At 38.3% G+C, this 15712-nt stretch overlaps 1 protein-coding gene across 3 annotated transcripts in view; it reads left to right on the top strand.

The window, feature by feature from the left end:
* Window positions 1-10751: 10751 nt before the first annotated feature.
* LOC113110280 (multiple C2 and transmembrane domain-containing protein 1-like) overlaps window positions 10752-15712 on the top strand; it is a 31061-nt gene continuing 26100 nt past the window's right edge. For 2 of the 3 annotated variants that reach the window (XM_026274381.1, XM_026274379.1), the window contains exon 1: window positions 10753-11582. In XM_026274381.1, coding sequence (XP_026130166.1) covers window positions 11118-11582 — 465 coding nt within the window. In that variant the 5' untranslated portion in view covers window positions 10753-11117. Of the gene's footprint in view, window positions 11583-15712 lie in introns of all 3 variants that reach the window. The other variant, XM_026274380.1, reaches the window with a different exon arrangement.

Raw genomic sequence — 15712 nt, 5'->3', positions numbered from 1 at the left:
GAAGTTGCACATCACTATCTGACCCCACATCAGCAAGGGAAAAAACCTCCAACCGCTTGCTGAAAGCAGAACAGAGTCAGGATTAATACAGGCCTAGGCAACAGTAAAACTTAAACCAGCCCCAGAAACAATTCCACACAAGAGGAGCGGATAAGAGCCTGCAGATGCCCAGTTCTCTGATTCTCTTAAAAGAATCATAAGGTGTTGCTAAAAAGAACATTATTTTGTGTATTTAGTGTAATTAAATTTGTTTATGCGGATTAAGGTTTAAAAAAACACTTTATTTTCCACACACTGTACATTATTGTTTCTCCTCTATGCCCTGCCTCTCTGAAACGTGTGTTTTTTTTTACAAAGCTCATCGATCTGAAATGCGAGGTGTGCTCTGATTGGCTATCTATCCAGGACTTTGTGATCAGCCGTATTCCTCAAGCGTGTGAAGGAAATGTTACGCCCCTTGCCGTATTGTGATGCGTGTCCCAGTCCAAACACTGGCACCACAAGACAAAAACAATAAAACCCATTACAAATTAGCCATTTGTTGCATCCAGTGGGGACATAATTACTGAATTATTATGACTTATGACTTATAATGTGTTTTGATGTGTTGCGTTGCATCACGCCATGTAAACATAAAACCATGTCTGCATTTGTGATCGGAGAAACAACAAACAACAAGCGCTATTGTGCAACACTGTTCAAAACTCACATTTGAATTATCAGTGGCAAATCATTTACATGTGTAAACGTACTTACAGACTGTGAGTCAGAATCGCCGGCATTGTAGTCTTCTCTCCCAGGATCAGGAAACAGTCCTCCATAAAATGTGCTGCACACATCTGAATATTTGTGATGATCTGTTTTGGAACAGAGTTGTAAATACAACTTAACCACTGATTTCTAGTTGTTTCCTCTTTTGGAAGGCCAAACAAAGTATTTTTTGCTTTCACAACGAAACCGCATCTCTACAACATGGCGCTACCGGCTACAACATTGCAGCGAGAATAAAAGTTACATCTTCTTTCCTTGCATGAACATTTTTGTGGTGTTATGCAAATCTTCCCACATCATGACGTAGACATGTGGGGGTGTGTTTAAAAGAGGCATTTTAGGGGGGCGTGGACGAGTCTTAACATTTATAAAGAATATCTCTTTGGGTTTGAGACTTTAGTCTTTACAACTTTACAGATCTTCTTTATGCACCACGAGCATTTGCACCATATGACCCCTTTAAGGATCAAAAGTTATCTGGCACAGACATAAACGGCTCAAAAGGATGGCTTGCCAGGCCTTCCAAATGAAAGATAAGTCCCAAAAAGGAATCTGTGCATGGTGGAAAGTCCTAACGAATCTCGACCCCTGCATTAAACAGGAAACTCTTATGGGTAATTCTCAGCAGATATGGCAGGGGCGTAGATTACACGGGGGACATGGGGGACGTGTCCCCCCCACTTTTATCATCACGGAACTTCGTCTCCCGCACTTTTTCAGACAAGTGTGTTCGTATAGAGGTTTTCAAGAGCTGGTGTGAATAAATATAGATTTAAACTCAAAGATACAGGATTGTCTGCGATTGACCTGATGTTTTTTCGGACCGAGAAGGCGAAATGAACATCACTGAGCGCTAAACTCTCCTGCAATGTGTGTGTGTGTGTGTGTGTTTCATTCATACTCGAAGCCGGAAGGCATCCTCAAGCAGAAATTCATAACAGGAAATTCCTAATATGGGCAACAGCGTCCAGCTATCGCTGTATGAAACAGCTGTTTTCGTTTTTTTCCAAGTCCAAAAAAATCTCCAGCAGGTGATAAATAAAGTATATGAACAATTCAGTGCTAATTGACATAGCATATATTACAGTATAGAAACGATTCTGCCTTATTAGGAGATAAAAAGTGTTTGTAGTATAAAAACAAATCATTATTATTTGTTATTGTCCATTAGTTATAGATTTCTAAGCCCCTTAAAAGCTAGAAATTATAGAAAAATTACAGTTGCCTATAGTATCCACTACCAGTCAAAAGTTTTTGAACAGTAAGCTTGTTAATGTTTTTTAAAGAAGTCTCGCCTGCATTAATTTGATCCAGATACTGCAAATCAGTGAAATTTTGAAATATTTTTACTAGCCTATTTAAAACAGCTGTTTTCTATTTTAATATATTTTAAAATGTTATTTATTGAGATTCCAAAGCTGATTTTTTTTGCATCATTACTCCAGTCACACGATCCTTCAGAAATAATTCTGATATTCTGATTAGCTGCTAAAAAAAGAAAAGAAAAGAAAAAAACTTGTATTATGATAATGCTGAAAACAGCTGAGTAGAATTTTTTCAAGTTTCTTTGATGAGTAGACAGTTCAGAAGAGCAGCATTGATCTGAAATAGAAATCTCTTGTAAAATGGTGTCTTTATCGTCACTTTTGATCAATTTAAAGAATCCTTGCTAAATAAAGCATTAATTTCTATTTATTTAACAAAGAACAAATATATATATATATATATATATATATATATATATATATATATATATATATATATATATATATATTGTAAGAGGGGCTGTAAACCATTGGAGGAAACTTCCGTCTCCTGAAAATGGGTCTGTCAAAATAATGCAGGCATACACATAAACTGAAACCTTTACTGGCTTTTATTTGACAGAGCTAATAAATCCCACTATATATATATGTGTGTGTGTGTAATTTTTGTCCCCCTCACTTCTGAAAAGATGGCTATGCCCCTGTATGGTTGCCACATAAACCTTAAGAGATGCAGTTCCCTACAGTGCAATGGACTGGGTCCAGATTGTGTTGCTTAGACCAGGAAGCAAAAAGATTCAATTTAAAGGCATACAGCATCTCGTGGAGGGAGCCCTAGAATTAAGAATAGTGTCGTAATCTCTGCCGATAGACCAGAACACATTACAACTCCGCTCAGGGGCCACTCCCATTACTTCCAAAAATCCAGATGGGGATGTCCAAATCATGCCCTGAGCCTAAGTCAGCAGGTCCTGGACAAGGGGAAACTCCCAAAGGGGACGGGCTAACAGACTACCCAATTCCAAGAACCACGTCTGAGTAGACCAGACGGCACCACCAACAAAATACATTCCACTTTTACCACCAGTACTCTACAAGGAACTGTTTGGAAGCAAATGGGTCAACAGAATGGCATAAAGACTGGTCCTGGCCAATCTTAGCTAGGACGTCCATACCCAGAGGCAACGGAGGAGACAAGGAAAACAGAAAGAGCAATGCGTATGCTCTAAGCAAACGATCACCTCCTCTTGGCCGAAAATCTGCCATACGAGACTCATCACCTGAGGCTGCAATCTCCATTCTCCAGCCTCCAAACACTGTCTCAAGAGTAATTCCATTCCTGAGTTCAAGTGACCTAGGACATGAACTGCTCTGATCGAAAGGAACTTGGTCTGTGTTCAAAGAACACAGATTGCCTTTCTGATAAATCCTTGTATGAGACCACAGCTGTCCTTGACCTAAATGTGACAACCACTCAATCGGTGTAAGAACCGTTTGAGTGCCAGAAATGCTGCTCCCAACAGTTTGTGTGATTGAGCTAATATCAGCCAATCATCAAGGTAACTAAAACCCTACACCCTAGACCACAAAAAGGCCAGAGACACATCCATTCACCTTGCATTCGAGAAGTTCTTACAGTATTGGCAAACCTTATTCCAAAAGAAAGCCTGGGGAGCTTCTTGAGTCTCTTGACGATCTGGGTACAGACGTACACATCCTTGGATCGATGGTCCCAAACCAAACTCTATTTCAGATAGAGACAGAATGAACTTCTGTGTCAGCATCTTGAAACTGCTTACCCCAAGCACAATGTTAGGTGACTCAAATCCAAATAAAAAAAAGAACAGAGTTATTTCAGACAGGACCACTTTGGAAAGTTACTTGAGTTTATTGAACACAATTTATCTTTGGCGGTATGGTTCCTTATGGGGGTTCTTGCTCCCAAATTAACTGAACATACATGAGCTTAAACATTAACCCCCTGAAACCATCAGTTTGGAAATACATGACAATTAAGACACTAAATAATGTCTTTAAAAGTGAACAGTGGTAATCGTGTAGATGTGGCAGTGGGACGTCTATCCTGTAGCTTGGTTATGAGGATGAGTGTCTCTCAGTGGACCTCAGTGAGGTCCATGCAAACTGGGACTTGAAAGCCTTAGTGATCTGAAACAAAGAGACGACAACCAGAAGGTGCACAGTAATATGCTCATGTTTATTATGGAGAGGGAGGGAGGGATTGTTGCGAACCGTTTGAGCATGCTTACCGAGCAGTGGTGCCACTTATATATGTCCTGTGTCTAAATGGAGAATGGCAGTGATTGGAGCTATTTGACAGCTCACTGCATTAGCTGGTCGCAGCCTATGCCTCCGTGGCCTGACTGAACTAACACTGGCTCGATTAGTCATACAAACCACTGCTTGGTAGCATGAAACACCAAACATTTCCAGTGCACAATGTGAAGCAAGTGTTGGTAGAGAAAGCACTGCATCAATCACATGAAGTAGGCAGACCATGGTGAGCATTAACAGCTTGCCATAAGAAATACTCTCACATGTGAACTCCTTTACACAGATAAGCACAGTGCATCTCAGTTGGAATGACAAAAATGATTAGTCATGCAAATAATGTTGGTAGCCTGAATTGCTATTTGTTCCAGCCCAAAGTAGCAGCAGAGCTGAAAGAATAATAATTATTAACAAAAACCATAGTGCATTACAAATGTCAGTGTGGACTAAGCCTAAAAACATTCACATTAACGAGTTTGGAAGTGTAAGCAAAAAAATCAAGCTTCTGGAGCGGGAATCAGTTGAAAACGCTAGGCACGTTATACTTTCACTGAAGGAAGCAAACGATCTCTGCGTCAGCACGGAAAGTGAGGAACTAACTGATCTCTGCTTCATTACAGTTTGCACATATGTTTTCGTCGTGAACGTTGATCTTCCTTCAAAACAGCCGGTAAAAGAGTTGCGCGATAACGCGCGTCATCACTTCAACACGGAATTAGATCTGGCTTTTGTTCACACAGCGCTCGTCCCGGGTCGAACCCCGCAATGTAACTAGGTCCCCGACCCGGGTTCAATGCGGTAATCAATCCCGGGACATGGTTGCTTTCACACAGAAGGCGACCCGGCAATGTTCCGGAAATATTGCGGGTCCGACGAGCAGTGTGAAAGGGGCTTTACACAGATACTACATTTTTATAAGCTGTCGACCGACCAAAAAACAAGCGTTAAAGGTATACTCCACCCCAAAGTGATCAAAGTGTCATTAATCACTAAATCCCTCATTCCACGCTTTATTCGTCTTTGGAACACAATTTATGATAATTTATTTAAGATATTTTGGATCAAAACCGGGAGGCTTGAGACTGTCCCATAGCACAGACTGCTAAGAAAAGTTACTGTAACTTACACTGTAAACTTACACAGCAGCGACTCGTCAGAATAGTCCATCTGCCATAAGTGGTTCAACTGTAATGTTATGAAGCGATGACAATAATATTTGTAATGTACACAAAGACAGCAAAAATAACAACACATTGTCACATAGCAGCATTTAGGCATTACTCGGTTTTTTGTTACAAGTCATTTCAAGTCGGTAATAGAAAGTCAATGGAGAGCGTTTGATTGGCCAGCCCAACCACACACACACACACACACACACACACACTCACACAGTGGGTGTGGTTTTCAGATTATGATGTGTGTCACTCTGTCTCTATTGGTTCAAAACAAGTATAGGTCTGCAGAACAAATCGGGGTGTTTTTAGACCATGATACCTGATTGGCTGACGTCATAGTGATGTAAGTTTAGGGGTGGGGTTGGGTAAGGGGGATCATTTTGATTACATGATTTAGAAACACCCAGCGGTTTGAAAACACCCACAAAGTCATAAACGCCCATTTTTGCTCAGTAGAGACCTAAACACTAGTGTTAGTGGGCGTTTTTGTATCGATATAATTTAATTGTGCCCAGGGGCGGGGTTAGGGCTGGGCTAAGGGGGCTGGAGCCCCGAATGTTTTCAGTAAAGCCCCGAATGTTTTTATTACCTCCATGCGATCAATGAGTTTTCATGCCCAATAAAGTAATTTATATTCGAATTTAAATAAATAAATATCTCTCGACTCTCACGTCCACAGTGTCTGTAAATTTACCCAAGTAAGTTACGCTTTGTCATTCACACCCCACGAAAACCGCCCACTGATTCTAGTGCTTATGACTGACATGTAAACTGACCAACCATCGATGAGCGTCTGTACGATCCAGCCAATGAAATGAGATCTTTTGGAGGCAGGCGGTTTGTTGGCGTGTAGTATTTTACTAGATCAATTTATTTGAAAATTAAAATGTATTATTCAAAATTCATCTTCTTCTTCAAAAAAAAAAAAAGGAGTAAACCCCCCCAAGCCCCCCCCCCCACCCCCGGCCAAAACACTTAAACGCCAAGATACAACAGCTTCAGGTATCTGTAACTTTTAATCATAGTATTATATTTCTTTTTCGGTTTTAAATTGTGGCTGATTTAACGTTTCATTTTGAACATCTAACAGTTAACGGTTGCGCAGGACAGTCTTTAGGACACGGACACACACACACACACACACACACACAGAGCGGTTATAATGTTTGCTAAGCACTGTCTGTGGCAGACTTTTCTGTCAGGACAACAATTCAATAAACATTAAGATAATAAAAAAAGACATATTTCGCAAAGGAAATGGTTCCAAACAAAGCATGTTGTTGTTCTCTGCAGCAACACACAGTGGTGTTTACTGAATAAATTTGCTTGAGTAACTTTTGTACTTTTTTTCAGAATGAATCATCCGTTTCTAATGAATCCATTGATTAAATGACTCAGAGACTCACTCATTAAGGCAGTGGCATGCCGCCACCTAGTGGCAAAGTACCATTCTATTTACCATTCAAATTTTATATTTGATACATTAGCCTCATAAGATTATTTACGCAATTTGTAAGTGATGTGTAAGTGCTCCTTCAAAAATATAAGTGTATAGAGCCCTGCGTTTATAATTATACTTGGCTTTAAGTGTACATAAACACAGAGATAAAGTCCTTTGACCGGTATATCTTTGTAGAGTAAGAGTGTGTCAGTGCACTGCTTAATGTTTGCTTCTTATCCCTGTTCTACCAGGACGAGTGTAGCCAGTCAGGCTTGATTAGAAAATAAAATAAAACAGAGAAAGAGACAAAATAAAGTGAGATAGAGACACAACATCAGCATATGTGCCAGGATACAAGGGATAAACTTTAAATAAAATGTTTTAAATTTGTTTCTTTGTTTTTGTATATTTTAAATCTTTCTGATTTATTAAAATAAAAAGTCACATACATGGATTTTTCTAGGCTAAACTCCGGATCTCCACTCACTCTAGAACCACCCCTTGGTTATGACAACAAACTGTTAGAAGAAAGGGATCATTGGGGTTCTATATAGAACCATAGGGTTCTTTACTCAACTCCAAAGAACCTTTTATGCTAGTAAGGTTCTACAATGACAAGAAAGAACCCTTTTGGCACAAAGGGTTTATATCTTGAATTTTGTGATCATTCACATGCATTCATAAATGCATTTTAATACACCGAATAATGCAGTGAAAGAACGCACTCAAAATGCACACGCGCACAAGTATGACTTCATCATGTAACTTTACATTAGCCTAGATGCGTGCACTTTTTAGGCACGATTTGTTTAGTTTTTGACTATACTTGACGAACTCCCGAAATGCTTCAAATGATTTGCGATCCCCAAACTGACTCAAGTGATTCGAGATTCCTCTACGAACTCCCGAACTGATTCAAATGATTCGCGATCCCCAAATTGACTCAAATGATTCGCGATCCAGCTGCGAACTTCCGAACTGACTCAAATGATTCGCGAACCCGCTACGAACTCCCGAACTGACTCAAATGATTCGCGATCTCGCTACGAACTCCCGAACTGACTCAAATGATTCGCGAACCCGTTAAGAACTCCCGAACTGAATCAAATGATTCGCGAACCCGCTACGAACTCCCGAACTGACTCAAATGATTCGCGATCTCGCTACGAACTCCCGAACTGACTCAAATGATTCGCAAACCCGTTACCAACACCCGAACTGAATCAAATGAGCTGTCTGGGGCCGATGACGTCACTTCCATGGAGGCATGTTGTACACGCCCCCGTCCATTGACTCCGCCCCCACGTCAAAACAGTGCCACAAAGAGAGACGTGCAGAAAAGTGAAGTGCAAAGGAAAAATGGCATTGCAAGCTCAAACTAGACTGACAAGCAACATAAAAGCAGCGTTGCAAATAAATTAATAGATATGACCATGGAAAATATTTATTGCAAAATCATTGCTTTCGCGCTGTTTCATTTGTTTTGCAATTCTTAATTTTTGTTTGCAAAAAACAAGTGTATTTTCCTCAATACTTTAAATAAAATGTTTTACATTTGTTTTTATTGTTTTTGTATATTTTAAACAAGGTAAATCTTTCTGATTTTTTAAAATAAAAAGTCACATACATGGATTTTTCTGGGCTAAGCCCCGGATCTCCACTCACCCTAGAACCACCCCTGATTGTGCCTATTAAACAAAGTGATTAGTATTACTTATTATCGTCACTATTCGCAAAGAAGACCACCAGGGGCGATTCTAAGATTTTGATTTTAGGGGGGCTCAGCCCCCAATAAGGGTATGATTAAAAAATATTATTTTACTATTAGGGTAGGGTTGTATACTACTAACCTTATTGCAATCCACTATTCCATTGTATTCCCTGTATTCCATATATGGGAGTAGGAGTACTGACTGAGCCATATATAACACTGTAAAAAAAACTAATACAGTTTTTTAGATGTGACCAGTCACTGGAAAATTTTGAATTGGGAATGTAGATATTTTTTTTTATTTTAATTTTTTTTACAATAAAGACTTCCTGATTCAGTATTAGGACATTCATGTTTATCCTTTGATGATACCACTGCTTTTTCTTATGAAATGTACGTGGAAATTGGCAGAAAATTAAAACAACATAAGGGTTCAATGACTGCAATGAATCTTGGGAACACAGTGGTATTGTGTGTGTGTGTGTGTGAGGCTGTCTGTTCTATTCTCACCTGACTGTTGCTCATTTGCAGACCTACTCCCGCACAACAACAAAAAATTTTGTATATCCATCTACAATGAAATATAAATTATTATATTTTATTATTATTATTAATTTTTAGCTTTTTAGCCTTTATAATCAACAATACGGTTGGTTATACATCAAGTCAGCCCCTGAACATTTATTTCATTTCAAATCATTTAACTAACCAGCTAATATTCATTAAGAATATAGACAAAACATGTATTAATGTAATTGTCTATTGGCAATATGTTTAATCTGTTCTATATTTATTTATATTTATTAAAAATAACATCATTATCAATTTGCCACTTCTATAAATCAATTACTTAAAAAAAAAAAAAAATCACAGATCCCTTTACTCTTACTCTAATATATGTATCATGATACACTAATGATTAATTATTACTTAATACAAAATTATGTTTAATAATAGAAAACAAAATAACTCCACATGATGTTTCTCTCTCTGTGCCATTTAGTACTTTCAGACAATGATGTGTGTCATTAATAATTTATTTTGCATGGCTGCATAATGTAATGCCGAAATACACAATAATATGTTTTCAATTTCAAAAAGTAAATTAAAATAAATAATGATCGTTTTCTAAAGTATGTTTTCATGGGTGTTAATCGCTTCATTTTTGTTGGAAGAAAAAACATCTGTCACACTGTGATAAAGGCTGAAAGTGAAAGCAGCGAACACGTACTGGTATTGGATGCGAGAACACACACACCACACGCACACACACACGCGCACACGCACGCACACACACACCTTGTACTCTCTGATGTTCGCTCTGCTCGGCGCCCCTGTGGATTGAAAAACGCGCTGAATCCATGCAGACTCAGATAAGGGGAGGAGCCGGAACTTGATGCAGCTTGCCACCGTCTCAAATGAGTTTTTAAAGGGGACTGAAGCGATCACTAATTAATTAATCAAATAATTTTTTAGGGGGGCTGGGCATAAGTTTAGGGGGGCTGAAGCCTAGCGACGCCCCTGAAGACCACTGCATTATGATTTTGCACTGGCCCGATGCACATCAGAACTGGTTCAAACTTTATGCATTTTTTTTTTTTTAAAGTCACGATTAAAATAAGGTGGCGTTATAAACAAGCATTGTAGTACATAATGCAATATGTTATATGCAATAACAGTATGCAATAATAACTTTGAGTGTAAATTTTTAATTTTAATTAAATTTATTAAAAGGATTCCACCTTGTGAGACAAAGCCCTCCCATCAGCTTTTCTGATGTGATATGAAATTTGAAAAGGGAGAAAAAAAGTTAGCCAAAAGGCAGATTCGAACGCGTCAAAATGAGTTTGATACAATCTTTACCACCTATGCCACCGAATCTGACAACTAACTACATAACAGTGGTGGCTTAAGATCATCGCAGGGGGTGCAAAACCCCCCTTGACGCCGGACCTGATACAGACATACCCCCCTCCCCCCCAAGTCCACATGTTTGCTTTATAGTAAATTGTTTTTTTGCCTACATATTTGCATATTACATTCTTCGATCACGTCGTGTCGAATAACACAGACCAGAACATAGGAGGAGTTTAACAGAGGTGCATGTAAATAACAGCTCGGTGGGCAGGAACGAAGCGTTGCGTGATCACAAATAGCATAGCCTACTTATTTAGTATGGATACCAAAGCAACATTTTTTTTAGATACTGGGCGTGGATGAGGACCAAAGACTTGTCTGGGAGACTGTCTCGTATTATAAAACCATGAAAGGTCTGCAGATGTGATCTGGAGAAAACTTGCCTCTCCATCACTCTACTTCCGCGTCAAACATGCGTTTAACACTCAACATGTCCTGCTGAGCACACCAACACTGAAGTAAATGCTATTTGCATCGGTTTGCATGTTTTCAACATTAACTTCACCGAAATATCTGCCTGGGACGCGGCAGGAGACTTCAGAGATCATATGGAGGGGAATATGGACATGGATGATGTTTCTCCATCCCATCATCAGCATCAGCGAGGATTGTGGAAATCCTTCCACGGCAGACCCAAACTCACCAGCAGCCCCAAACTGGGCAAAAAAGACCGAAAGCAGGAAAGCGGGTTTTGGATATTTAAAAAGAAACGACCAAATGGTTTGGAGCGAACGATGTCTTCGTCTCAACCCAATCTGCACAGCGCAGCAGCCGCTCCAGATGGTGCCGAGAGCGGAAGGACGCGCAGCGACTCGCCCGAGCAGGGTGTCGGTACGGCGGCCGCGGCAGAAGCGTCGCTCGGTGCGGAGATCCAGATGCTGAAAAGAACAGTCAGCTCCAAACCGACGCTGTCCCAGTTGGTGCAGTCTCAACATAAACCTGCTCTGCAAGGGTCCACATGCACCGATGAATCTGTGATGAATGGTATGGAGGAAGAGATCAATAAAAGTGTGGTAAGATGATTTATAATCATTCAGACGTTTTTGCCATAGCACTGCAGTAATATGTGATGGATGCAGTTATCTCATACAGATAGTTTATGCTTAACATTTGCAGATGTTTTAGAAAAATAGATTGTTAGTATTGTAGGGTTTTGTGACGCTGCACCTTCCTAATTATAAACGTATTAAAACATATTTAGAGTACTTTCTAGTTGATAGTGATAGACTTTTTTTAGGTAAAATGAGTCATCAGCAAATGTGAAACTAAATTCAGGGCTATACAAAATATGTTTGCTACAAAATATTACAACACATACATTTTCTCATAAGAAACATGATTAGTTACAGCAAATTTCCTACTGGAAAAGCCATGCTATATTAGTTTAAGCTCATTTGTTATAGGTAAAACTTGATCAAGGTGTACCCAGTCAATCTCAAACATCCCAGCTTGAAGCAGACCACAAATGAGCAGCACATTCAGATAGACACCATATGAAACCAGATTAATGCACAGGCTGAAATCCGTTAGATCCTGAAGCTTGATCACATCCACCTTGAATGATGTTAGAGAAATGTAAACATTTCAGAATGACTTGGATTGGGTTCAAAGGGCAGTTGACGATCAAGACCATTTGTCTCATTTTACCTGATGTCCCACTTTTGTCTGCACCCTACCAACTGCTTTGAATACAAACAAACAAGAAAAAAATTATTTTTACACTGTAATATTTTTTCATTGCAAGGCCAAATCAGAAGTCATGCCAGAACTCATTATTATCAGTAGTCAGTCATTTTTTGTTGCATGCATGCATGTGGATATCTTTGACCTTGCACATACACATTTAAGCCTTTAATGGGTGCACACCAAGGTTTACCTAAATCAGGTGTTTTTGTGCATGGTCATTTTTACATTTGTAGATGCAAAGTGATGCGTTTGCATAGTCAAACTCGTGTCAGATTCCCATTCACACAAGGACATGCGCCAGAACGAGCTTGTGTCAGCCTTTTTTCCACAAGTTTTCTTTTAAAACTGTAAAGTTTAGTCTTGACATTGAGTTTTGTCTACAACTGTTAGTTTCAGTCATGTTGGCACTGTACAGTTAGTTGTCTCTGTTCCTGGGGGTGTTTGCCAAGCTGGTTTTGCAGGAAGAGGAACTTGCCTAAAAGTAAAGACACACAAACACATATAACAGGCTTAAAGCCAAACAGGGTGCCAAGTGTTGAGTAAGGTTGCAGAAGTGAATTACTGTCTTTATTAGCACATTTTATATAATTAGTTGTGTTATGTGCATCAGATTTTAGAGATCCATAAACACAGCTTAAACATTTTTTGCATACATATAAATCTAAAAAAACAAAAGAGATCTTCTTTTGTTGTTTTTTTGATAGCAGCAGTGGTGTGTTTTGCTTAAAGCGATCGTTTACCAGAAAATAAGACTTAATTCAACACCAGGTTGTTAGAAACCTGTACAGTATGTCTTTCTTTCTTATTTATGACACAGAAAAAAAATATTTTCTAAAAGTAAATAGGTGTGTGTTTTCAGAATTAAGAGCGTCACTGTGTTCATTTACATGCGGGCATCATATAATACAGTGTTTTCAGAGCGGCCTGGCTCATGGTAGTGCTGCTTCTCATGAACTCCTTCTCTGCAAGCACTGAGAGTTTATTTTTATTTATTAAAAAAAAAAAAATAATAAAATCTAAAATCGGTTTATCGGTTTACTTGCACGTCATGTGGCCATTTACTGACATTAGAGAACCGCGAACTTGCAAATGTGTTAATACATTACTGACATATTTACTTGAAATCTAGTAGGAGTAAATTTTTTATGTTTAAGAGGTGTGGCTGACAAAAAAGTTCAGGAATCTCCGCCTGAGAAAAAAGAAAGTCTGATGTGAAGATCTGTAAATGATGACAGGATTTTAATCTTTTTAAAATAACAATTCAAAATGGCTTCTATTGAGCAAGAAACCCTGAACAATAAAGTTTTTGACTAGACATTAAAACGTAGTGTACATAGCTTTTCTGAATGCATGTCGATCCCAAGCCATTGCATCACCGGCTTAACAGCCACCAATAGTGTGGTGGAGATTAGAGTCAAACAAACAACATGGCCTGGAGCTTAGAGTTCCTCTGGATCATCACTGCATGTGTGGACTTGACAAACAGTTTTGGTATGGAGCTGCATGAGCTGTCTTTGTGGATAGATGAGGAAGGCATCTGGGGAGGTTTGAGATTTGATAAACAGCAGCAGGCCTTTGTTAAGAAATCTGTAAGTCAGGATCTGGCAGAGGAGATGATCTATCTGCTCAGGAGTAGAACCTCTACATGTGTCTTATGCAGTGATTTCGGTGAGCATGTTGATTGTGTACTGTATGTGGTTGAAGTCACGGTATGATGGAAATGAAGTAAAGACAGATGTTCCTAGTATTGGTTGCTGTCACGCTCACACCGTTTCTACATTCTGGAGCAGGAGGGAGCTTATTACGAGACTTTGATTTATAGGCACAATCAACATGAGCTACATAAACAGAACCCAATAAAGATGTTCAGTGCAGTGATTGACATGTTTCATTGACTGGCACCGTTCCCCATGTCAGAGTATTTCTCCTTGCTCTTGTAATCACCTCACAGTGGAGGTGAGACGACAGGTGTCTTTGCTTACAGAGATGCTCTAAACAGTACAGAGAAAGGTGAATTCATCTTAGACACGTCTTATAGGGGAGCATGGAATGAAGGCTGGATGATTATTTGAAATAAAAATGCAATCTCAACATGCAGTGAGATAATCAAATCACAAAGGCCGTGATTTCATTTAATAATTATGTGCACTGCATGTTTCAGAGTTAAGCCTGGCACTGTGTTCATCTTCTCACGAGCAGCTCATGAACCAGTGTTTTTAGTGTCTTCTTCACACAAACTCCATCTCTGCATCTGCTCTGAGTTTTATCAACAAAACAGAAGCCCTAAGACTCCCTGTGGCATTCTGTCAAAACGTTTGATGGGTTACCATTTGAAAATTAAGAAAATAAGGCAGCCATAAAATTAGTAATTGTAGTGTAATTATTTAATATTAATAATAATAATTATTATTATATTTTATTACATATTTGATTGTTATTTTAAAGTGAAATTATGATAGTGATATTTTGTATTTTGTTTATATTTAGTAGTAAAAATAATCATAATAAATTATCATAATCATAATAAAACATCTTGATCATAAAATAAAAAAATGATATATTTTACAGTTGAATTGTAAAATTATTATTATTAATTATATTTTTCTAATATATTAGATTAGATTTTACAGTGATTTTTTTTTGTAATAACAAGCATTATAAATCATAACAAAAATAGTAATAATAAAAAATGTTTTTTTATTTTTTTTAAATCACATTTTAAGTCATAATCGCTTTTTTTTTTTTTTTTTACAAAAATAACAATACAATTTTTACCTTGCAGCTGTAGGTGGAACCATTATAAACCGGACATTCAGGTGTGAGTCTATGGAGTGAGTTTTGGTTCTTTATTACATGCGAGAAAATAAAAGATCTGAGAGAAAAAAAAAGTTTGAGAGAAAAAGTTATCACACTGATAGCAAAAAAACATTTCATGAGAGAAAAAAGAATATTTGAGAGAAAAAGTTTTCATGCCAATAGCAAAAAATAATAATATTTGAGACTAAAAAAAGTTTTGAGAGAAAGAATTTTCTCATAGAACATAAAAAAATATACATTTGAAATTTTTAAAATTATTTCTGAGAAAAAAAAATCTCTCTCAAAATACTTTGAAAAAAAACTCTCAAATATATATTTTTTGCTATCAGTGTGAAAATATTTTCTCAAAAAAAAAAAAGTGTTTCTCTCGAAACGCTTTTCTTTGCTCTTGATGCAATTTCTTGCTCTCGTGTCAGAATTTTGCTTTCACTGTGAGAATTGTGTCATGGGCGGGGCCACGTTCCTATTGGCCAGTCGGGTGAGCATCGTCTTGTCTTGGGAGTCGAACTGATTCATAACACCATTGTTCGGTTCACCTGCATAGATGCCGCCTCTGCCTTATGGCTAGTTAAGTTGAGCACAGACACTCCAATGTTTGGGTAAGATGATGACACACAGCTGGCTGAGCAAGTTCAGTATC

This window comes from Carassius auratus, chromosome 10, assembly GCF_003368295.1.
Source record: "Carassius auratus strain Wakin chromosome 10, ASM336829v1, whole genome shotgun sequence".
Lineage (NCBI taxonomy): Eukaryota > Metazoa > Chordata > Actinopteri > Cypriniformes > Cyprinidae > Carassius > Carassius auratus.
The sequence above is the reverse complement of the archived record's forward strand: the minus strand, read 5'-3'. Positions and strand labels throughout refer to the sequence as shown.